Below are 26417 nucleotides of genomic sequence, written 5' to 3' on the forward strand. Positions count from 1 at the left end.
AGGAAGGAATTGTATGCACCCTGATTTGAAACTATTTGTGTCAAGAAATCCTGAGTTGACCATCCAAGGTGAGTGTCTATTGTAGGGAATCCAAATAATCATTCCTCTTAGTCTGCATGGAAGAGTTATAGAGTCATAGAGCAATACAGCATGGAAACAGGCCCTTTGACCCAGTCGGTCCATGCCAACCATAGTACCCTCAGAGCTAGTCCCAGTTGCCCGCGTTTGGCCCATATCCCTTTAATCCTTTCCCATCCATGTACTTATCCAAATGCTTTTTAAATGTTGCTATTGAACCTGCCTCAATTACTTAATCTGGCAGCTCATTCCATATACGCACCACCCTCTATGTGAAGAGGTTGCCCCTCAGGTCCCTTTTAAATCATTCCCCTCTCACCTTAAACCTATGCCCTCTAGTTTCCAATCCCCCTACCCTGGGTAAAAGACTATGTGTGTTCAGCCTATCTATGCCCCTCATGATTTTACATACCTCAATAAGGTCAGCCCTCATTCGCCTACATTCCAAGGAATAACGCCCTAGCCTGGCCAACTGCTCGCTTTAACTCAGGCCCACTAGTCCAGGCAACATCCTCATAAATCTTTGCTCTCAGATGAGTTGTCTGGGGATTTAGGAAGGAGGTCGTTCGTCCATTCCATGTAGGGGGGGTGGGAGGGGTTGTCAGTGTGGGACTGTACAACAGTTACCTCTAAGTTATAAGTGGCTTTAATTCTTACTATTGATATAAGACAGTTGGAACCATCCAAAGTTTATAATTTAAATCACATTTTCTTGAACAACTACATGAAAGACATCCTGGTCCAGTCTGGATAAAGGAATTAACACGTAGTTATTTTTGGTGGCCAGGTCTGGATGCTAGGATTGAAGAAAAGGCAGAACAGTGTCAACCCTGTGCACTGTTCCTCCTTTACACCTTTGGGAGTGGCCTAAAATGTCACAACAGTGGTTGCATGTTGTTTTTGCTAGTCCTTTTGAGGGTTACATGTTCTTAGTCATAATTGAAGCACACACAGTAGCCAGAAATTGTTATCTCGAAGTCTACTACAATTGAACAAACCACTGAGAAACTTGATGAAAGTTTTGCAAGATTTGGTTAACCAGAACAGTTTGTTAGCGATAATAGTTCACAGTTTATTTCATAAGAGTTTAAGGATTATTTCAAAGTAAATGGTATTCAGTATGTAAAATCCACAACATCTCATTCATCAACCAATGCATTAGCTGAAAGATTCATACGATCCTGAAACATTCTTTAAAAGCTTCAAGGGAGCAAGGTTCATTATTACGTCCTGTGAATAGTTTTTTGGAATCTTTCGAAACACTACTCATGCAACTACTAGAAGTTCATCGGCGTTACTATTCTTAAATAGAAAGTTGAGAATTATGTTTGATTTATTATTACAGTGGAGCCCCGTTTTAACGCGATGGTTGGGGTCCATAAAATGTTACCGGGATCGCGCTAAATCAGGGTTGCGCTAATTCACTAAACCGGAAATAGAAAAAAAAGGGTCCGTCGCGCGACACGTCATATCCGATTTCGTGCTAAATCGGGGCGCATAAAATCGGGGTTCCACTGTACCTCCAAAAACCTCAGATATAGTAGAGTGTCAACTATAATCACAAGTTGCTGGATGAGAAGTGAGGGAAAAACAACGCTCATTTCAACAAGGAGATCAAATGTTAACACATTATTATGCCACACGTGAAAAATGGGTACTAACCATAGCTTTAGCAAAAACACATCCAATTTCTCACATGGTTCAAACTGGAGATGAACTATTTGGCAACACTATGCTAACCAATTGTTGTAATCGCGAAATAATTTCCCAAGAATCAGCTTCAGAGGTGCCAACATCTTTAGTCCTTAGTGTTATGAATACTACTACAAAAGACTTAATTGCCTGATGATTATGTCTATGCTTCTATATCATGAGAGAATGATGGAGAATTATTTCCAGGAGAAGAAGTGTCTGCTGAAGTTCCAAATCATACTTCTAGGGTCAAGTTCAGCCAATCTCCAGAACACCATATACAACGAAAAAGAAATAGATGTCTTTCTGATTGACTTTCTATTGACTGTGTATAATGATTAATGATGCATAGTACTCTGTCCAGAGTATTATTGACCCTATGTATAACATCATAGTAATTTGATGTCATGACCATAGAAGAACTTTGTTTTCATTTGTAGGATGTGGGCATCGCTGGCTGCCCAACATTTATTGCCCATCCCTAGTTGCCCTTGGAGGGCAGTTGAGAGTCAACCACATTGCTGAGTCACATGTTGACGAGACCAGGTAAGGACAGCAGATTTCCTTCCCTAAAGGACATTAGTGAACCAGATGGGTTTTTCTGACAATCAACAATGGTTTCATGGTCATCAGTAGATTCTTAATTCCAGATTTTTTTATTGAATTCAAACTTCATCAGCTGCCATGGTGGGATTCAAATCTGGGTCCCCAGAACATTATCTGAGTTTCTGAATTAATAGTCCAGTGATAATACCATTATGCCATCGACTCCCCTAGGAGTTGTTTGATTGTTTGCAAGGCCAGTCACATGATTTGATGGTGATGTCATTTTGAGTGTTTCACAGGCTTTTAGTTTTGTTTGGTACTTTGTGCAGAAAACGTGGCCCTTAACATACGCAGAGTGGCAATCTCCATTGGATCTCCGGAACCAGAGGGAGAGTTGGACCAGGAGGGGAGGGTCAGAGCCATAGGGGTTGTCAGACTGGGGGGGGGGGGGGGGGAGGTGGTGTGTGGCAGGGAGTGTCATACCAGAGGTTGGAATGATGTGGTGGGTCCAATGTGAGGCTGGATCTGGGTGTCTAAATAGTTACTTTGGAGTTAGAAGTTTCTTTTTCCTTCTAACTCTTTCAGAGTAACTATTAAATTGCTTCTTTCGGATGGTTTCCAGACCAACATAATTGTCCAGCGGAAGCTGGCATTTCTGGGCAATTGCTGGGTAAACACTTGCGTAGGAAACCTCTGGAGGGATTACCCAGCACATCATTGGCATACCTTCCAAATGTGATGCTGGGGAATCCGGATGTTATGGACCCACATCTTACAATAAATCAATTGCGTGTTACTTTGAATCTACATGTGCAAGCCACATATTTTCTTTTTGTTTAAACCCCACAACCCCGAACATAGTTAGGACATTACACCTTCAGACTGTCCAAACCCTGTCCACCATCTACAAGGCTCAAGTCAGGAATGTAACGGAATGCATTCCACTTACCTGGGTAAGTGCAACTCCAACAACACTCAAGAAGCTTGACACCATCCAATGGAGCCCGCTTAATTGCAACCTTTCCACAACATCCACTCCTTCCACCACCGATGAACAGTAGCAACCGTGTGTACCATCTACAAGATGCACTGCAGGGCTCACCAAGGTTCCTTCGGCAGCACCTTCCAAACCCACGAGCACTACCATATAAAAGGACAAGATCAGCAGATCCCTGGGAACAGAACCACCTGGAGGTTCCCCTCCAATTCACTCACCATACATCACTTCTTCTTCACTGATGCTTGATCAAAACCCTGGAATTCCCTCCCTAACAGCATTGCGAATGTACCTACACCTCAGGGGCCGCAACGGTTCAAGAAGACACTTCAGCGCCAACTGCTCAAGGGCAACTAGGGATGGGCAATAAATGCTGGTGTAGCCAGAGATGTCTGCATCCCATAGATGAAGTTTTAAAAATGCTGGGGTTAGCAGATGGGGGAAACTATTTTAATCACCTGAACTGATACCTGCACAGGATTCCCTACCACCCCCCCGACCCCCAAGGGACTCCACTACACCCCCAACAAACCTCTCTCAACTAACACCACCCCACCCTTGGTACACCCCACCCCCTGACCTCCACCTGCGTTTCCCCCCAATCCCAACACACCACCTGCATGGCACTCCCCCTACCCACAGGCCCAATTCTCATTCCCGACTCAACCTGACCCGTTTGGACTCAACCCAGTCCAACCCAGCTGGACACCACACCCCTATCCGACCAGATCCCACCCCTCCAGACCATCCCCCACCATTGTTCCCGGTATCCAATGCCCCCCCCCCCCACACCTACCCACCCAACCCCCAATGTCTGATCCCACATCTCCGCATCAAATCCCCAATGTCCAATTCACCTGCCCCCACCAGTGTCCACTCCCCCATATCCTTCATCCCCAGTGTCTGTCCCGCAATGCCAATCTCCCCTGATGTACAACCCCTTTTCTCTGATCCCCATGATTCTCTGATGGTGTCCAAACCACCACCAATGTCTGACCCTCCTTCAGATGTCTCCGCCCCCACGTCCCACCGGTGTCTGGCATCCACACCCTCTGACGTACGAATCCCCGCACTGCTCCTGACCACTTGTTCCCCTTCACCTCTGAAATCCTATCCAATTACCTTACCTTCTCCCTGGCCTGTCATTTTCAATCAGATCTTTAAACTTACCTGCTTTATGCAACTAGTGCAGTAAAAAAGGGGGCTTCCTTCATTCTGCCTCTCTTAGACAGCGATACTGAGCTTCGGGATTTCACCCTGGTTTGAGAGTCAGAAGATCAGCCGAAACTGGCACAGAAAAAAGTTGTTGAGGCAAGTGGGTACGGCTTGGCAATCCACAACACTGATTACCATTCTAAGGAAATTACGGCCGGACTTCTGTCATGCAACTTTTTCAGTTTCATCTTACATTTTCCCCCCTTGGGAATGCATGTTAATTGTACCCAATCCAAACTCATCTCTTCTTTAAAGATAGCCTACTTTCGTCTCTTGTCTCTGAGGCCTCAGGCAGATAGGGGTCCTGGTGGTTGCTGCCTTTTGTCCTCCAACTCCACTTCATGTTGCTTCTCTTCCTGTACTTGTTGCTGCCCAGATGTGGGTCCCTCATGCTGGTGAGGTTGTGCAACATTCAGCCAAAATGACAGATACCCACTCAGCACTGTAGTGTAAAGGTCCTTCACAACAGACCAGAAGTGATACTTCAGCATTCTGATTATTTGCTTGATATTCCTTGTGACAGCATGGCCCTTGTTGTACATTTGCTCAACGACTGCCCAGATTCCTGGCTGGAGTCATGAGCCTTATTCTGCCACCTCATAGCCAGTCTGTAACTTGGTGGGATGTTTGAAATAAACACAGTATAAAGGATGGGTACAGGATAAAAGAGGCTACAGGCAAAGAATAGAGGAACAAATTTGCATGATGTGTTGCCAGTAATTACAAATTGCATGTTGAAGGAGTGGAATCCTTTTCAATTAATAAAAATGCAAGATTGGTGATAAAGAGCATGCAAGGCAATGTGTGTTAAGTCAATGGCATCTTGTACTATGGGGAAACCTGCCAATCAGGCCACTTAAAGCTTTCTCATCTTTCTTCACTCTGTCAGTGGGAAAGATGATATAAGTATTTCTCGTGGTGAAGAGAGTGGCAATGATCCACCTGATATTTGGTGTATTGGAAGTGCAATGTCTTGCCAATTTAATTTATAATGGGTCTTGTGGCACAGTGGGTAGCATTCCTGCCTCTGAGCCAGAAGCTCCGAATTCGAGTCCCACCCCAGGACTTGGTTGCCAAAGAAGGTGCGTTCATAACATGATCAAACAGGTTGAATATTCATCCCCATCCGAGTTCTACTGCACCATTGCTCGCAATACTGGTCTCTGCCCAATGTTAAGCCTGGCCTGAGTAACACTACACAGCGATATCCTTATGAGTACGGAGGCAGCCACTGGGAGTAGACCAACCCTACATATTCCACTGGCTTTGCAACAAGACCGGCATAGCACTGTGGCAAGTAGGCTATTTATGTTACACTCAGTTCACAGTTGCGAATGAAGTGCGGCCTGGTGGGTGCATGCCACTCTTTTTCAAACGAGAGTCAGGCTGACATGATTTCCTGCTGGTGTGAGGCAAGATTGGAAAGACACACATGATTCCTGTGCGCAGCTAATTTAATGAACATTCATGACATGGAATGCAAATGGCGTTCGCACCACTGCTCAGCAGAATACTGGAATATGCCATGCTTGGAAAACTCTAAAGTAAGGGTCAGATTTTCTGGCCCCCTGCAGCATGTTTTCCGGCAGCAAAGGTGGCTCGCCATTGGCTGCTGGAGGTATCTTCTCGCCCCACCAATGTCTACAGCATTTGCATAGCTCACCTGCCCTGCTGCAGGAGAACTCACCACAGCGGGTCACCTTTGGTAGACCAGAAGATCCTGTCGGTGACCAGAAAACCCCACCCATAGGCCATAGGCCAAAATCTTCCATCCTCATTTTCCGGTGCCACTGCATTCTCGCTCGTAACATGTCCCACATGGACGAGACCAGAGAATCCCACCCAAAGTTTCCAACATTAGTTGTGATTCTGCGATTGGACAACACCTGCTAAACAATCTTGATGGTGCTAAGAATTACACTGAAAACCAATTTAAGATAGTCAGACTCACTGTATGGCTCACTTACACAAGCTAGAAGTCACGTATATTCACACACAGGGCCTTGTCTTTTGGAGACAGAAGGGACATAGGGGCCCTGATTTTTCACCCACATTTGCCGTGAGTGCAAATGGCAATGTGGGTGCAAAATTTTGCAAGACTCAGAAAACACAAATCTCATTTTTCTATTCACCCTGCCCCTCACCTGTGATGTCATGTTGGTGACTGCTTTTTAAAGGTGTGAAATGGGTAAACAGAACCCACCGGGAGCATTCGGGTAAGTATAGTCGCTGGGGGGAGAGGGACATACCCTGGCAGTGTCCCCCTCAGTCCTCTGGGAAGCTCCAAGGCATTTCCCAGGCAATGTCTTGACCAGAGTCAATCCGCCAGTTTGAATTTGAACAAAGCTGGGCACTTACTGCATCATGCTGCATTCTCCATAGGAACGTTTCCAACAATCAGAGTCCACCAGTTAACCAAACAGGACTTTCTTCTCATGTGGTGAAAATTGTTGTTCCCCCATTACAGTTTGGTAGTTTCTTACATGCTATCCTGATGTGTGCAAGACGAAAAGCTTGGACAGCAAGACAGTATCTCTCTTTTTTCAGCGTTGTTGAAATTCTGTGCTACTAAACGGCTAATTGTGCCATTCCAACACAAAGTTAACAGGTAAACATATACATATAGCATATAGAAGAGCTCCTCGACATGTAATTTTGTTCAAAGTACAGTAACCAGAGTAGTAACGTGCAATTCACATTGGAATACAAAATAGTCTCCTTCAGTGCGCAACAAACGCATCATGTCTCACAACGCCTTTGTCAATGCAAACTTTTTTTTAAAAAAGTAACAAATTGTTCTGCTTGCACAATTTTTATCTCAACTTCATAGGTGTCCAAGTGTCAAACAGAAAGCTATTCAAGGATAAATCTCTCCCCTTCTTTCACTCAGTTTTTTCCCTTCTCTCAAAGGCAATAGTTATACAAGGCAACAAACAGTACCTGGATCTATTTATTCCCCAGCAGGCAGCCTTTCAAAATGCACCAGAAAGTCTCGATTGCAATACACAGCCAAGCAAAACTGAGGTTACAGTCATCCCACATGATCAATTCAATGGTTAACACGTGACCAAGTTTTAGTTCCCAATAGATCATTTATAGATAAAAGTCAATTTACTTATTACAAAAACACAAGAGGTTCCATAAAAATAATAGCAAATCACAAATGCAGAAGAAAAAATCAACTCCATCTCTTTGCCATAAACTTTAGAAAATTCTGTGAAAAGAGATTTTTAAAAATTCAGACTTATTTGTTTTATATTTACTCTGCCACTTATCTCCAGAAAGCAGGGCCATTTCTTTGCCTCCAAGGACCACACTTGGGTCAAAAACTCTTGACATTTTGGCAGTGGTATCATACTGCATTCACATCCTCTTGTCCCAATAATTGAGCAAAATATGTAAAATGAGAATGTGAAAAAAGAGGAAAACGAAAGGAAGTGCAGCGATGGACAACCAGCTCACCCAGACAGCAAACATTTGCTCAATTAGTGCAGACTTGTCTCTTGCCCTTACTTACACTTTTGCTGCATAATTAAGAAGGTCAGAATTAATGAAGCTGCATTGAATAAAGTTCAAGAAATCCCTAGTTACTGTTTATTTTATGACATCTGAGATCTGAATGTCAGATAGGCATTATTAGAGCTATGAACCACAGGGTTGGCAGCCTCCCAGAAACAAAAGAAAAATCCAAGAGGGACCTACCTGCAGTGTCAAGTCATTCCTCAGCTCCTTTCCAGCAAAGATCACGTGCAACTGGTCAATTGGAACTCCTTGTCTCTTAGCAACTGCCTCCTTCAGTTGGAAGATGTTGGCATTTGCATCAACCTCCACTGGGAATCCATGGCTTGAACTGAACCTAACAAAAACTGACCCAAAACACCAAATTAACACATAATGGATCAATACTAATGGACAACACAGTTTATAATTCCACCAGTACTTTTAGATAATTTGACTAAAGTTAACTAAAGAGCTTAATTATCTGTAAAGTTGCCATCAGAACAGGACCGATGCCCCTTTAATGGACAAACTCACAATCTCAGCAAACATTCCTTAAAACCTATGTGCATACCTTCTCTGAGCTTAATCTAGTATTTGCACTTATTCGTAATTTGTACTGACTACCTAATCAGCTGCTGGTTCTACAGTATTACCAGTAGTGTATGCCATATAATTATGCAATTTCAATAAAACTAACTAGCTCAGCAAATTAAATTTAAACCTCACAGATATTATAGAAAGGATATTATTAAACTAGAAAGAGTGCAGAAAAGATTTACTAGGACGCTACTGGGACTTGATGGTTTGAGTTATAAGGAGAGACTGGATAGACTGGGACTTTTTCCTCTGGAGCGTAGAAGGCTGAGGAGTGACCTTATAGAAGTCTATAAAATAATGAGGGGCACAGATCAGCTTGGTAGTCAATATCGTTTCCCAAAGGGAGGGGAGTCTAAAACTAGAGGGCATAGGTTTAAGGTGAGAGGGGAGAGATACAAAAGTGTCCAGAGGGGCAATTTTTTCACACAGAGGGTGGTGAGTGTCTGGAACAAGCTGCCAGAGGTAGTAGTAGAGGCAGATACAATTTTGTCTTTTAAACAGCATTTAGACAGTTACATGGGTAAGATGGGTATAGGGGGATATGGGCTAAATGCAGGCAATTGGGATTAGCTGTGGGGTTTTTAAAAAAGCGGCATGGACAAGTTGGGCCGAAGGGCCTGTTTCCATGCAGTAAACCTCTATGACTCTATATACAGTATAGCATAATACAGAAAAACTGCAATCCTTGAAGAAATTCCATAAAATATACCTGTAAATCACCCTGCAGGTGATTTGTACTTGAAAAACCAAAAAACAATTATGCATTTACAGAAACTACAAACTTTTCACAATATTTCCAGGTTTTTTCCAAAATATTGCACACTTATCAGGTAAGAATGATTTATCATAAAAAATCATTTTTATTATTATTCCTCATTTTAAGTATCCTGATAATCAATAATGTCCTAACCAAATATAGATATGAAACTCTGTAGGCAAAAATCTTTAAAAAGCTTCTGAACAGAACTTTTAGAATTTAGGTACAGAGTTTTCCCTGAATTGCACTAAATGAGGTGGTGGGAGTGAAAAGCAGTGCCTTTGCCACTGGCTGCAAGGGTGGATCGTGCACTTCCTGGTGCATCCGGCCTCATTAATAATTAATATGTGAGAAACATAATGGAATGCTGGCGGGCAGTCTTGAATTTGCCAGCCACGCCGTCACCTCAATGCATCTGCACACCAAGTGCCATACTTAAAGACCACACGATCACAGACCATTTCATGTCTATAGACTGGGACAGCCCTAAGCGACAGATGGCCCCAAAATCCAGGAAGATGGCAGCCCCCAAATTCACGCATGCCTCATTGGAGCGACCTTTGGACACCATTGAGGCCCACCATGATGTCTTCTATCCCCATTCTATCTGTCGGAGGTCCACAAGTCTCACCAATATGGCATTGAAGGCAGTGACAGTGGCAGTTAGCACCAAGGAGCACAGAGGAGGTCAGCCATCCAGTGCAGGAAGAGGATAAATGCTCTCATACCTTCTGCCAGGGTACATCAATCACTTCATCACTTTCAGCACACACTCCCAAACCCATCACACATCCACAGAAAACGCAAACCTCAAAGCCTGACATCTTCATCAGGCTCATAACCTCTGGAGTTTAATTCCTCATCCCATCCATGGCTGCATTCACTACAGAGGCTTTTCATGCATCCTTAGCACTTGCCATGATATGCATCCTGCTCACACTCTATCTGTTTTCATGCAGGAGAGGCTAGCTCATAACAGGAGGGAGTGGCCCCATACTGGGAGTGGTGACTGACATTTGGGCTCCTCGCTCACTTTGAGGAGCATGCCATTGCATTGGCTGAATAGGACGTGGATCACTCCTGCAGCAATAGTGAGGTCGGAGGCGAACACCCACGTGAGGATCCTGCACCAAATCATCCCTCTTTCAATGTCACTATGAGTGCACGCTCCTGTTTTTGAATCTGCTGCCATTTACTAATTATCTTTACTGTAACAGGGAGCTCTGTCAAGCGACCAACGCCCTGAGTCAGCCAGTCCCTCAACTTCTGCTCCGCTCCTTTTGAGTCACCTTTGCCTGTGACCTCCCCCCACCCCCGCAACCTCATCCTCTGTTACCTCAGAGAGAGAGGTTGGCCCACAGGAGGAAGCCAAAACAATCCGGGGCTCTCCAAGCCTCGGCTCTCCAGAGGGTACACACCAAGATCATCAGAGGCAACAGGACCAATCACTGCGCACTGACTCCACCCCTGCTGTGGATGTCAGTGCAGCATCTGGAAGTGGTAGGCCTAGAAAACTCACAGGTGGTTGCACGAGTGAATACATTTTGTCACTTTCACTGGATAATGTGTAATGTGGTCTTTCAGCTTTATTTACAGGCTTCATGAGTCCTCTCCCTGCAACCCACCCCACCCCCTCCCCTTCCCTCAGCCCCCTCCACTAACACCTCAACTGTATGCAGCCAGATTTGGAGTGAATTTGGAGGGAGAAGTTTGTGTTTGGCTGTGCCTTTCGGAACCTCTTGCAGGCAGTCTCCAATGCAAGTGGAGCCTTCATTCATCACACTCATCTCACTGTCCCAAGCATTTTCAATGTTGCCTGCTGGGATTCTCTTTCAGTTGTCCATCTGAGCTGACTTGCATCTATGCCCACCCACTGATTGCACACACGTGCAGCACCCCTGCCCGTCCAACACGAGGCTCCATTCACTTCAATTTGTGCAAAATGGTTGTAGTAAAGTTTCTGACAAGCTCTCCCATCCATTTCCTTCCCATGTCACCCATGTCTTTGCCCTCATCACAGTGGACGCCCGGCACACCCAGCTCACCAGCATTACTTTACAGTCTGAACCCTTCTCCTTCACAAATGTCCAGCTTAATGTGCATGTTCCCTACCTTCCTGAAGCTCCCACCCCCAATCCACATTGACCTTCTCGTCCTCCCTCCCACCCCGAGGGTCCATGTTTGCCTCCATATCCCCACCAATCACCTTCACTGTCACTTCTACTGGTACCAACAAACTCTCATTCTCCTACCTTACTGGCTCCTCAGTACCCTCTCACACTCACCATGCCATCCTACCATGCGTGCCCTGAGTTCTCTCCCCAGCAGGCTCACATTGACTCCACAGAGTCCTTCCTTGCACATTCACTTGGATATTCCACCACCCCCTTACATCTTCCCACACCTCCCCCCCAGTACATCTTGCTCCCCACTTGCGCAATTCTCCCGTTGCACCTTCTCCCCCCTCCTTACACTTCCTCCCCACTTATACCTTCCCCTCTCTGCACACTTTCCCCCTCCATACACCTTGCTCACCGCTTACAGCTTCCTCCTCCCTTACACCTTCATTTCCCCTCATACCTTTGCACACACTCCCAACTTCATCCCCCAACACCTTCGCCAACCCCCCTCCCCCAAACCTTCACATCTCCCCAACAACTTTCTCTCCCCCCAACCCTCATCAATTTCACCCTGGTACACTTTCCTCTCCCCCTCACACCTTGACCTTTTTCCACCATTCCTTTGCCGCTGAACCATACCTGCCCATGGCAAAGTCCCAGGAAGATGTTTCTAGCCCATGCAAATTTCCTAAAGTTCTGAAACGGTTCTGAAGCATCAGTGAAGTGCATAAGGATCTCAAGCCACAATAAAGTTGAAGCTGATGCCTGGAGACTTCCTATCTTCCAAAAGTTGCTTTGCAGTGCCATGGCTGCGGCGGTGCCATGGGCATGAGAATTTACAATGCACATGTTCCTCGAGAGTCTGGTAGCTAGAGGCCTCCGGCATTTTACTGTCCTCAGATATCCACAATCTGAGCAAGACCTGAAAGGTAAGTCCCAACTTTTGCATATCACGCTGGTCCAGGCGTGTTCTGGACTTGCGTGCTTTCCCACCAGTGTAATGGTACATCAGTCGTGGGGAGACAATTCTGGTCAAGCCTTATTTTTCATCCCATTATTAGGATGAAAAACAGTTCCACATAGGCCTTCAGTGGGATTGTAATCCACCATGGCAGAAACCGTCAAATGATCCCACTGTGATTTCATGCCAGCGAGAAACCAATTTCTGTCCCTCCCACTGATTTCCTCCCCACCCACCGTGATGCTCGTCACAATGGAAAGTGGAAAATTCCAATTTAGGTAATATGTAGTATCCTTTGCTCCTTTTCAAAATGCGTGTCTGCAATAGTCGGGTTCATTTTGATTTACCTAAGTGATTTTACACGCTTGGGCTCCAGGGTTTGAAACTCACAACTCAGAAATTATAGGCATCACTTTTCCATGTGCTAATTTAAACCATAGTGATTCGCTAAAGTAGGAATTGAATTTTTTAACAGCATTTCAAGGAGTTTCTGCGTCTGGGTATCTGATTCTGTCTTCTGTTTAATGTTGTGTGTAGGTTGATTTGAAATTTCCAGAGTATGTCAGTTTGAGTTTCCTTAAAAGCTATTTCTGTCACATTTATGGCAGTCCGGTGACAGCCAGTGATAGCTCTTTCACAATTACAGACAAGGAAGTGGGGAATTCACTGACAAACAAGAGCAGGACATAAATAGCATGAAGGTGCTCTTCAAGAAAGAGATGGTTGTGATCTAGGGGCAGACCTTGGAATACCTGCACAGTACCAGGGAATGGGAGCTGATAGCAGGGGCAGCAGAGAGGGGGGCAGTTTGTTTGATTGTAGATCACAACCATCTTGCTATGATGAAATCCAGAGTGAAGGTTCAGTACATCCTAAGACAGGAGAGAGAAAATACAGATGGAGAGTTGTCAATGGTTTGTTCTCATGTTGAAAAAAAAGAAGCAAATAAAGGTGAAATTAGAAATAGAGAAATGTTTGTATGGAGACATTGAAAATTAAACGAACCACAGCCAAAGTCAGAAAGAAAGGAGTTAAGAAGAAAGGGAAATGGAATGGTTGTACACTTCACTGGAGGCCCTAATGTGTAGCCTCAAGTCCTCTAGATCATAAAGATTCTGATCTCAGCACTTTATTGCTATGAGCAGCAGTGAACAGAAGCTTAGTACTTTCTTAGGGAGGGAGAAACAGTCAGAGGAAGAACATAGGAATATAAGAATTAGGAGCAGAAATATGTAAATTCAGCCCTTTGAGCCTGCTCCGCTATTCAATCAGATCATGGCTGATCCCTCCCTGGTATCAAATCCATCTCCCCACCTGTTCCCCATATCCTCTTATCCCTTTTTTTATTAAAAAGATATCTATCTCCTTCTTGAAATTATTCAACGATTCAGACTCCACTGCGCTGTGGGGAAGTGAGTTCCACAAATTCACCACCCTCTGCAAGAAGTAGTTCCTCCTCATCTCAGTTTTAAATCTACCGCCTCTCAATCTATACCTGTGACCTCTTGTTCTAGATTGCCCCATAAAAGGAAACATTCGGTCTACATTTACTTTATCAATCCCTTTTAAAATTTTATATACCTCAATTAGATCTCCCCTCTCATCCTTCTAAACTCCAGCGAGTATAAGCCCATACTGTTTAATCTGTCCTCATACATCAACCCTTTCATGCCCAGAATCAATCTGTTGAACCTCCTCTGAACTGCCTCCAATGCCATCACATCATTCCTCAAATAAGGAGACCAAAACTGGACACAATACTCCCCCAGATGAGGTCTCACCATCACTCTATCCAATTACAACAACACTTCTCTACTTTTATACTCCAGTCCCTTTGCAATAAATGTCAACGTCCCATTTGCCTTTTTTATTACATGCTGCACCTGCATCCCGACTTTCTGCGATTCATGAACATAGACACCCAGATCCTTTTGCCGGGACGCATTTTGAATCTGGTTTCCATTTAAGTAATAATTTGTCTTTCTATTTTTTCTGCCAAAATCGATAAACTCACACTTACCTTAAATTTTGGGCCATTCTCCTAGCCTATCTATATCCATCTGTAAAATCTTTATATCCTCTTTACTGCCTGCTTTCCCACCTATTTTAGTATCATCCACAAATTTTGCTATGTTACACTCCATCCCTGCTTGCAGATCATTTATATAAATTGTAAACAGTTGAGGCCAAATTACTGACCTCTGCGGTGCCCCACTGGTTACATTTCGCTAGCCAGAGAAAGACCCATTTATCCCAAATTCAGTCAGTCAATCCGCAATCCAATCCAGTACTTTACCCCCAATCCATTGTGATCTCACCTTCTGGATCAATCTTTTATGCGGCACCTTGTCAAATGCCTTCTGGAAGTCCAGATATGCCACATCCACAGATTCCCCACGATCCATCTTGCTGGTAATGTCCTCAAAGAACTCAAGCAAGTTTGTCAAGCATGACTTACCCTTCATAAAACCCTGCTGACAATGGTGGATTGAGCTTTGCCTTTCCAAGTGCTCATTCATCTCCTCCCTTAATGGTTGATTCCAGCAACTTCCCCACCACAAAGGTCAAGTAAACCGACCTGTAGTTTTCTACTTTTTGCCTCTCTCCATTTTTGAATAAGGGCGTCACATTAGCATGTTTCCAGTCGACCGGGACCTTACCAGAATCCAAGGAATTTTGAAATATCGCAACCAATGCAGCCACTATTTCTACTGCCAGCTTGTTTAATACACTAGGGTGCAGGCCATCAGGTCCCGGAGACTTATTTGCCTTTAATCCCATTAGTTTATTCAATACCTTCTCCTTAGTGATGGTTATTGCACCAAATTCCTCTGCATTGATGATAGTTTTTGAAAAATCTTCATTATTCTCTATCGTGAAGACAGAGGCAAAATATTGGTTTAGTGCCTCAGCTATCTCTGTGTTCCCCATTAATATTGCTATTCTTTTCCTCTTTATATATTTATAGAAGCTTTTGGTATCTGTGTTTATGTTTTCTGCTAGTTTCCTTCCGCAGTTCATAACTCTTTTGATTCTATTTTCAGTAGTCTTTTGCTGAACCTTAACGTTCTCCCAATCCTCCAGTTTACCACTAGTTTTTGCAGTTTGGTATGCCTAGTTTTTGCCTTTTCCTCTTTGACTTCCTTGTCCAGGCATGGAATTTTTAAAAAATTCATTTGTGGGACATGGGTGTCGCCGGCTGGCCAGTATTTATTGTCCAACAGGTTTATTTGGCAGCACAAGCTTTCGGAGTCTCCGAAAGCTTGTGCTGCCAAATAAACCTGTTGGACTTTAACCTGGTGTTGTGAGACTTCTGACTGTGCTTACCCCAGTCCAATGCCGGTATCTCCACATCACAGCATTTATTGCCCATCCCCAGTTGCCCTTGAGAAGGTGGTGACGAGCCGCCTTCTTGAATCGCTGCAGTCCACGTTCTGTGGGTTGACCCACAATGCCATTATGGAGAGAATTCCAGGATTTTGACTCAGTGACTGTGAAGGAGCGGCAATATATTTCCAAGTCAGGATGATGAGTGGCTTGGAGGGGAACTTGCAGGTGGTGGTGTTCCCATGTATCTGCTGCCCTTGTCCTTCCAGATGGAAGTGGTCGTGGGTTTGGAAGGTGCTGTCTAAGTCTCTTTGCTGCAGTGCATCTTGTGGACATTACACACTGCTGTTACTGAGCGTCGGTGGTGGAGGGATTGAATGTTTGTAGATGTGGTGCCGATTAAGTGGACTGCTTTGTCCTGGATGGTGTCAAGCTTCTTGAGTGTTGTTGAAGCTGCACCCATCCAGGCAAGTGGGAAGTATTCCATCACACGCCTAACTTGTGCCTTGTAAATGGTACACAGGCTTTGGGGAGTCAGGAGGTGAGTTACTTGCCGCAGTATTCCTAGCCTCTGACCTGCTCTTGTAGCCACTGTGTTTATGTGGTGAGTCCAGTTAAGTTTCTGGTCAATGGTAACACCAAGGATGTTGACAGTGGGGGATTCAGTGATGGTTACACAATTGAATGTCATGGGGCAGTGGTTAGAGTGTCTCTTATTGGTGATGGTCATTGCCTGGCATTTGTGTGGCGCGAATGTTACTTGCTAGTTGTCAGCCCAAGCTTGGATATCGTCCAGATCTTGTTGCATTTGAACATGGACTGCTTCAGTATCTGAGGAGTCGCGAATGGTGCTGAACATTGTGCAATCATCAGTGAACATCCCCACTTCTGACCTTATGGCAGAGGGAAGGTCGTTGATGAAGCAACTGAAGATTGTTGGGCCTAGGACACTACTGTGAGGGGCTTCTGCAGAGATGCCCTGGAGCTGAAATTTGCTTCCTTTTATAATTCCTCTTCCTCTTAGGAACATACTTTAAATGAGAGGTTTTCAATATCTCCCTAAATATCCGCCATTGTTCCTCAACTGTCCTGCCCTCAATTATTTGTGCCCAGCTTACTTGAGCCAACTCTTTCCTCAGGCCTGTATAATTATCTCTGCCCAATGCTAAAACTCTAGTATGGTATTCTGTCTTCTCTCGCTCAATCTGAACTTGAAATTCTAGCATACTGTGATCACTCTTTCCAAGAGGATCTTTAACAACAAGACTATTTATCAACCCTTCTTCCTTACATAATATGAAATCTAAAATAGCCTGCTCCCTGGTTGGTTCCATAACATATTGCTCTAAGAAACAATCCCTCACGCACACTATGAACTCTCCCTCAAGGCTACCGTTGCCAATTTGATTGAACCAGCCACAGATTTCTCTTATGCATTCACAAGCAGCATATTTTGAAGATCCTTGGAAGGCAATCCTCCTCCCACTTTCAGCAGGAAACATCATGAGCTTATATATTATGCTATAGACAACATAGACAAAGGGAAGAGAGTAAATCAATAAATAAAATATTATTCAAAAATGTATTAAAACTAGTCATTAGGGAGCAGGAGGTAGTAGGTGGCTAAGGTTGGAGTTTGTGGCAGAGATCTAAAGACAATGAGTGGGGTTTTCTCTCCCTCTCTCTGTCTCTGAAAACAGGTTGAAGAAGACTAAGAGGGATAGTTTCCACAGTCACAGTCAAATAGGATGCAATCTATGATAAAAGTTGTTTTACTATTGTGGCAGGGGTAGAAATCTGTTCGGAGGAGAGTGCGAGGAAAGATCGGCAAGGCAACAAAATATTCAAGGACTTAGGAGATAAAATGAAAATAGGAGGCGGGGCCTGGTTTGCAAGGAAGGATGTCAACGAACATCAAATAAGGCCTTATGGGTGGAACTGAGGGACAAGAAGCAATAACAATGCTGTGAGTTTTAGTCCATGGGCCAAGTTCTCCCATCTGCCGTGGCAGGTTTGGTGGCGGATAGAAGCAGAGAATCTAATGGAAGGTAAAAAGTCAAAAATTTGCCAGCATAAAATCATGTTGCAATTCTCCAATGGTAGGTTAATGGTCGGTCATTCTTAATGCTGGCAGGTGACGTGAATGGCATTTACATTCATTTGCATCTCATGAATGCTCATTAAAACAGTTGCCGGCCGGTGTCCTGTTGCCAGCAAGAATTACTTTGGCATCAAATCCAGTTGCTAATGAGTGGCATGCACAAGGTGGTCCTCAGTTGGCAAGAAACTTTGAGGTGAGTGCAACACTACCTTAGTGCTGTGCTGCTCCTGATGTGCTGTGCACCACTCTGCTAGGGTAGATCAATTTCTGCCCTCCATTTCCATGCCAAGCTAGTTTTCATGGACAGCATCATGCTGCTGGACCCACAGGTCCTCCTGTGTCATTGAGTCAGATCAGCACAGCATATGGGGTTGGGGAGTACAGGGGTCGCCTTGCCCCCTGATGTCACGGGCAGGATCAGACTATTGAGTTGGATGATCAGCCATGATCATAATGAATGGCAGAGTAGGCTCAAATGGCCTCCTCGTGCTCCTATTTTCTATGTTTATGCTCTGTGTAAGTTCAAAGGGGGTGTGAGGTGAAGACTGCAAAGTCAAGTGGGGCAATGTGGAAGGAGGGCTGTGCAAGTTAGGGGGTGTGGTAAGGGTTAGAGCTCACCGGCAGACAGAAGACCAGGAAGGTGGATGAAGAAGACAAACAATGGAAGGCAGAGGGAAACCTGAGGGAAGGGAATCTGGACCCCCACAAGGCTACACGACAAGCTCACAAACAAGAGCGTCAAAGGGATATCACACTGTCTACTGGAAGGGGATGGATGAAGACTCCAAATGGGGTGGACAGAGATCCAAGTGGGCCATGGACTCCTCGTAGGTGATGGGCTCAGAGGAAAGCATGTTGAATTGAAGAGGAGACTTCTTCTTATGGTTGCTAGCCTTTTTTCTGTGGATTGCTGAGATCCTGCACGGTCTGGTGAAGACAGGTGGGCTGGAGAGAAGGATTTGAGTGTGTTGGATTGGCGTTTTAAAATGGCGCTGAGATCTTTGAACTGTCAACTGAGGTCAGGCAGATGAATCACCTGCCAGCCCATTCGAAGAATTGTTGAAGAACCTACTTAAAAGTGAAGTAAAGTTTATTTATTAGTCACAATTATTCATATGACCTTGTCCACCTGAGCTTTCCTCCCACTAACTCCATGCCATCCTCTGCAATTTACTGGCTTGACTTCCTGGTGACCATCCATTTATTCTTTCTGCTATGAATTTGTGTATGGTCATAGTCACAGGGCAGAATTTTACCGTCCCGCCCGTCACGGGAATTGTAGCAGGCGGGGGCGGACCATGCAAAGGTCCGTTGACTTCGGACGGGATTTTCTAGCCTTGGGGCAAGCGTGGCCATAAAATCCCGCCCTAAGAGTCATACAGTAGAGAAACAGGTCTTTCAGCCCGCCCTGTCTAAGCCAACCATCAAATACCAATCTATACTAATCCCATTTACCAGCACTTGGACAATAGCCTTCTATGCCATAGCGATTTAAGTGCTCATCCAGATGCTTCTTAAATGTTACGAGAGTACCTGCCTCCACCACCCTCTCAGGTAGCGCATTCCATATTTCCAGCATCCTCTGAGTGAAAAAATATTTCCTCAGATCCCCTCTAAACCACTTTCTCCTCACATTAAACCTATGCCCTCTGGTCTTAGACACCTCTACCATGGGGACAAGATTCTCGCAATCTACTCGATCTATATCTCTCATAATTTTGTATACTTCTATTACATCTCAGCCTCCTTGCTCCACCCTATTCAGTCTGCTAAATTGCCCCTTAATGTCGGGGACTAGCAAGGTAGATGCATGGGGCTATGGGGATAGGGCCTGGGTGGGATTATCGTTAGTGAATGGCCTCCTTCTGCATTGTAGGGATTCTATGATTAGCTGAGCATAGAAAATAGGAGCAGGGAGGTTTTGGTACAATTTTATAAAACATTGGTTAGGCCACAGGTGAAGAATTGTGTGTAGTTCTAGTCACATTATCAGAAGGACATGATTGCACTGGAGAGGGTGCAGAGGAGATTCACCAGGATGTTGCCTGGGATGGAAAGTCTCAGCTATGAGGAGACTGGATAGGGTGGAGCAGAAATCTTAGAGGTTTAAAAATTGGGTCACACTTTGCAGAGAGGAGCATGTCCTCCTAATTATTGAACCCCCTACAGCTATCACATTATATTTTCCCTCCTTGTTCTCACTTTGTGCTGTCTCCTTCTTCAAGGTGCCATGGTCTCGATTATGGTTGTCCTTTCATCAATCTTTACATTTATCCTCACAGGTAGCAAGTTCATTGTTCCCATTGAATAGGATCAGTTTCTAGAGATCTTCATTCACTATCTCACCCAGTTTCCCGTTACTTTACATTTACACTATCACACCAACCCCTTTCTGAACATGTTCCTCTCTGCAAAATGTGACCCAAGTTTGAAACAAAATACCACTACCACTCTACCACTCCCTTATGTGACAGAGCGGGCTGTACTTCCTACACTTTTGAATTATCTCAGCTTCAATGCTGATGGTAAAAGCCCTCAGCCCCAAGATTTGCTCCTGTCCCATTCGGCGATCGGTTCACATGACCCACTGGATCTGCATCTCTTAAAGAGGCTCGCTACTTCAGATTTGAAAATGCCTGACCCTTTTGAGTTGGGCTTCAAGGCAGGAGGGGTCAGAATATCAGGACAAAAAAGGTTGGGATGGAAGCCCAACCTCTTTCCAGAGCAACCAGATATTCCAAAGGGCCGCCAGCATGGTGGGAGGACCCCACTCTCAAACATCAAGGGAAGGTAATTAAGCCTGTTTAACAAGCAATTAATTTAAATTTACCAAGGATTTACCAAGGTTTTTAGATTTCTCAAATAGTGCTAAAGAACAGTGGAGTGAATACACAGGAGCGCATAGAGCGGCCGCAGCCAGCCTCCTGTGCAAAGAGAACTACCTTCCAAAGTGGGTCTACCATCTGACACTGAGCTATCTTCAAATATCAGAGCAGCAGTGCCACTGAAAACTGCACTTCTCCGGGAAGGACAGAAAGGACAGCCTGAGAACAATGAGGATATTGTGGAGTGCGATGCCTCCTCCGATGATGAGGAAATGGAACAAGGTGATCAAGGACTGAATGTTGAAGAACCTCAGGGACAACAAGCAAGATGCCACGAGATGTGCACAAGGGAGGTTCAGGACATGCTAATATATGTAGGGCAATAAAACCTTCAGCATTCTGATGCCCTGTTGCTGTTTCCTTCATTGACCTTACCATTTACCTGCACGCAGTGAGTCATTAGACTGCAGTAGGGGTAATGTATTCAGGAGAAAGGTCAGTAATTTAGGTCCTAGTACATAGTTAAGTGAGTGAAGCCCATGCTGGGGCCAGTCAGGCACGCTCCTGTGAAGTGAGTGTTGGGAGGTCAATGTGAAGAAGAGGACCCGAGCAGGAAGGACTCCTCCCCCCCCCCCGCCCACCCCCAAGAGGCTGCTGGCAGACTGCCACATGGCATGAGCCCCATCTGTTGAGTGGTGGCAGGCTATCAAGTGGTGGCGGGTTAAGACCTTTAGTGTCCCCTAATTGGCCACTTGAGGGTCTCAATTGGCCTCGGGGTGGAAAGGCCAACCTTAACTGTTCCCATCCTCTGCTTCATTGGGGGAAGTCGTGAAGGCAACGGTCTCCTCATCCTACACCTCCCCACCTAATTATACGACTCCCACTGACTACTTTCACCAAATGTGTGTAGCACTGACCTTGGATGATCATCTGTGGTCATTGACCTGTTTGCAGCTTTGCAGCCAGGTTCAAGGGAAATCCTCATGGCTACTGTCTCCTCTGCATTGTCCGTCCAGGATTGTTTGGTCTGTGAGGCAGGTCAGGAGGACCTTTTCCTTGCCTGAGCAGCCTGGAGGAGTACTTGTAGAGAGCCATCGCTGAATCACGGGGCTAGATAGGGTATCCTCCTGACTCAGAAGTTTCTTTCCCCAGGGCGTCCAGCAGTGTGACTTCACGCTGCTGCTGCTACCTGATTGCATGCCTCCTCAACTTCCCAGCGGTTAATTGGGCCACCTCACTCAAGTGACAACAGCCCCCTCCTCTCTGCAATAATTTGGGCCTTACAACAAAATTCAGTCATTTAATGCTGCTGAGGGTAACATAATGAAACTGTTTAATGATTGGTTAAATAGAGCAGCTCCTACAAAGAACAGTACAGAACAGGTTCTTCGACCCACCAAGCCTACACAGACACAAGGCGCCTTTCTGAACTAAAGATCTTTTGCCTCAATGCAGTCCATATCCCTCTAGTCCCTGCCTATTCATATATTAAATGTTGCTATTGTATCTGCTTCTACCACTTCCTCTGACAGTGAATTCCAAGCACTTACCACCTTCTGTATCTCTAACACCTTTTTTAAACTTTCTACCTTTTACCTTAAACCCGTGTCCCCTAGTAATTGACATTTCTACCCTGGGAAAAAGACTCTGACGATCCATTCTATCCATGCCTCTCATAATTTTGTGAACTTCTATCAGGTCGCTCCTCAGCCTCCAATATTCAAGTGAAAACAAACCAAGTTTATCTAATCTCCCCTCATTGCTAATACCCTCCAAACCCTCCAATAATTTCCCTCCCATTGATATAATCACTATCCTGTAATTTCCCAGATTATCACTGTTGCCCTTTTTAAACAAAGGAACAACATTGGCTATTCCCCAGTCCTCCGGGACCTCTCCTGTGACTAAAGAGTTTACAACAATTTCATACAAGGCTTCAGCAATTTCCTCCCTCAGTATTCTGGAATAGATCCATCTGGCCCTGGGGATCTGTCTACCTTAATGCTTTTCAAAACACCCAATGCCTCCTCCTGTTTTATATCGACATGGCCTAGAATATCAACACACCCAACTCTAGGCTCACCATCCACAATGTCATTCTCCTTTGTGAATACTGATGCGAAGTATTTGTTAAGGATTATGGAAGAGAGAAGAAAACCATGGAATGTATTCAAAATACAAGGAAAAAAATACAATTCAAAAGCGGCTTTCACATTCTCAGGACACCCTAAAGAATATCAAAGCCAGTGAATTACTTTTGAAGTGTCACTAGTGTCAGCCAGGGCTCATTTCTTAAATTTCTACTCTCACTCCAGAGATTTCAGCATATAAACCAGGACAACACTTCAGTACAAAACTGAAGGAATGCTGCATCTACAGATAGACAGACTTTCATTTAAATAATACTGTTCATAACCACCAGACATTGCAAAGCATTTTACAGCCTATGAAATACTTTTGAGGTACTGTTGTAATGCAGGAATCACGGCAGCCAACTTATACACAGCAAACTCTGACAAACAACAATGTGATAATGACTAGATAATCTGTTTTTGTGAGGTTGATTGAGAGATGACTATTGTCCAAGACACCAGGAATAACTCGGGGGGGGGGGGAGAGGCCTGATCATTCTCTGGTGGTGGGGTGGGAGGGAGGGCCAGATTGTTTTCTGGTGGGGGGGGAGGGCCAGATCATACTCTGGTGGGGGAGGGTGAGGAGGCAGGTCAGATCATTATCTGGTGGGGGGGGGGCGGGGAGGGAGGCCAGATCATTCTCTGGTGGAGGGGGGGGGAGGAGGCAAGTCAGATCATTCTCTGGTGGGGGGGGGGGGGGGTCAGATGGTTCTCTGGGGGGGGGGGGGGGGGGGGCAGGTGGTTCTCTGATGGGGCCAGGAAGGAGGGGGAGGGCCAGATGCTTCTCTGGTGGGGGGAGGGGGAGGAGGAGAAGGGAGGCCAGATGGCTCTCTGGTGGGGAGGAGAGAGGGCCAGATGGTTCTCTGGTGGGGGGGGGGAGAGAGGAGGGAGGCCAGATTGTTCTCTGATGGGGGGGGCAGGGGGATCTGCTGCCACTCTGTGGGTGATCGGTCGGGGAGAAGGGGGGCAGAGGGTCACGATCGGTCTGGGTAGCGGAGGTGGATGGGTGGATAAGGGGGACAATTATGTTGTGGGGGTGGGCAATATCTGTGGGGGCCATCACTCCCGGGCTGCCTTACCCGCTTTTTGTGGCTCGGGAGCGATGTGACAGGGGAGCGTTTTTCAATTTTTTTTTCACTGCGCATGCGCAGTTGAAGGCTCCAAACAGAGCAGCGACGTTTCGGGCACGATTATCCCCACCCACAGCGCGTTTCAGATTCAGGATTTTATTTTCAGGCTGAGTGCGTATGGGGGTGCCTGAGAACAGGTTGCCAAGTCGGATCTGAATTGCGTCCAGATTCAGCACTTCGAATCAAAATGGTAACATCGCTCCCAAAGACTCAGTTTAAAGTCTCATCCAAAACACGGCACCTCTGACAGTGCAACACATTTTTAGCGCTGCACTGTGTCAGCTTTAACTTTTCTGTCCAAGTCCTGGAGTGGGAATTTGAAGCAAGAATCTCAGGGGTCAGGTGATTGTGATGTTAAACAAAGGTCCCCTCCCACCCCACCCTCTCAAATAGCTCTCAAAGATTCCATGGCAATAGTATTAAAAAGAGAGAGTCCATATTGTATCAGCCAGTAATTATCCCTCAACAAACATTTTTAAATAATGATTTATTATCACAGTTCATGGGAGCTTATAGCATTCAATGTGGCTCCCACTTTTATGGGGAAATGGTGGTGTGCTGTTAATGTCGCTAGACTGGTTAAGCAGCGGCCCTAGCTAATTCCCTGGGTTCAAATCCCACTATGACAGGCTCAGTAATGGTGACTGTCAGACAGAATTTTTGCATTTCTTACTGCCTGTGATCAGTGTGTTTTGTATGTGAGGGTTGTGTGTTCTCATATCCACAAAATGATTGGCTAAATTTAAATAATTCCAGCAGCAAGACTTTTGTAAACTTAAAAATAAGGAAGGTATTTATCATCACACACTTACACCGGAGGTTTAAAAACATGACATCTCATGCACTTTACCCACTCAGACAAAGATGAGACCCAGATGAAGAAAAATAGTACAATTACAATTTATGATTGTCTTTCAAAGCAGGCCTGTAGTTTCTTAGATGAGTTGATGCTTTTGTTAAAGTGAAGATCTTGTAAAGCAAAGGATTTTCAGTGAGCTGCGAAGATTCTTGTAGTCAAATTTCCATCAAGTTGGCTCTTGGGGTAACTAGAACAGGTTGGAGAGAGTCCTCTCACTTTTAAGTATGATGGCTTATTACCTTGACTGCTTAGTTGATTTGCATTTAGTTCAATGGTTGCCTGGTGGATCTCTGTTTCTTAGCTGTTTTTTGCTGAATTTTTGAAGTAGACCACAAAATGGTTTCCTCACCATGTGACATGTACAAGTTCAAGGTACTTTTCACAAAATGTTGTGGGTGGAGGGGGGGTGCGTGGGGGGGGGGTATTGATTACACCTCCTGTGTTGTCCTTTGGCACTTTGAAATTTGCTCAGGTTGATTTGGTTGAGAGGTTATCACAATACAATAAAATGTTGATGGGAATGTATTAACATTCATATGAGATATATTGGCCTGAATTCTCTGGCCATTCACGCCGGCAGGATTCTCTGGTCCCACTGACAGTGCATCCCCGCTGCGGATTTCCCGGTGGCATGGGTAGCTTCAATCAGAATCCTTATTGACAGCTGCGGAACCATAGAATTCCGCCACCAGCGAATTGTGTGTGGCCTCCAGCCACCGAGAAACACATGGCTGGGATCCTGGAGAATCCCGCCCACTGGGTTTCAATATTTCTTTTGCCCATGGTAAAATAGAAAGGTGAGCCATCTGGAATGTGATATTTATTTTGTTAAAGGTACATCCTTAAACAAAGGGATGTGCCTCTGGATGGCTGTGAATGTCCATATTTAATTAAGTAGTTGCTTGAGACAGAAGATTGTCTGAAACTAAGAAACCAAAAGGTCACATGATTTGCAGTGGCTATTTTAATAGACTGTTCAAATTCTTTGATGTATTGATCAAAATTTCATAATATACTAGAACATGACAGGGACCAGGACAATAAAACCTATCTGATTAACTAATGTCTTTAGGGAATGAAATATGCCATAATTACCAAGTCTGGCCTTCATGTGACTCCAGACCCACATACTCTGTACAGATGGTGTACAGGAAAGAGATAGAGAATCTGGTGAACTGATGTGATGACAATAATCTCTCCCTCAATGTCAACAAACGAAGGAGATAGTCATTGACTTCAGGAAGCGTAGTGGAGGACATGCCCCTGTCTACATCATCGGGGATGAAGTAGAAATGGTTGAGAGCTTCAAGCTTTTAGGTGTCCAAATCACCCACAAGCTGTCCTGGTCCCTCCATGCTGACGCTATCATTAAGAGAGCCCACCAACACCTCTACTCTCTCGGAAGACTAAGGAAATTCAGCATGTCCGCTACGACTCTCACCAACTTCTACAGATGCACCATAGAAAGCATTCTTTCTGGTTGTATCACAGCTTAGTATGGCTCCTGCTCTGTCCAAGACCACAAGAATGAAGCCCAGACCATCACTCAAACCAGCTTCCCACCCTTTGATACAGTTTA

General features: G+C 45.0%; 1 protein-coding gene across 3 annotated transcripts in view; it reads right to left on the reverse strand.

Moving 5' to 3' along the window:
* The window catches only part of prkn (parkin RBR E3 ubiquitin protein ligase), a 1119547-nt gene that overhangs the window by 946974 nt on the left and 146156 nt on the right, over positions 1–26417 (reverse strand). For all 3 annotated transcript variants that reach the window (XM_078230130.1, XM_078230129.1, XM_078230132.1), the window contains exon 2: positions 8231–8394. In XM_078230130.1, coding sequence (XP_078086256.1) covers positions 8231–8394 — 164 coding nt within the window. The remainder of the gene's footprint in view (positions 1–8230; positions 8395–26417) is intronic.

Source organism: Mustelus asterias, chromosome 15 (assembly GCF_964213995.1).
Source record: "Mustelus asterias chromosome 15, sMusAst1.hap1.1, whole genome shotgun sequence".
In the NCBI taxonomy this organism is placed as follows: domain Eukaryota; kingdom Metazoa; phylum Chordata; class Chondrichthyes; order Carcharhiniformes; family Triakidae; genus Mustelus; species Mustelus asterias.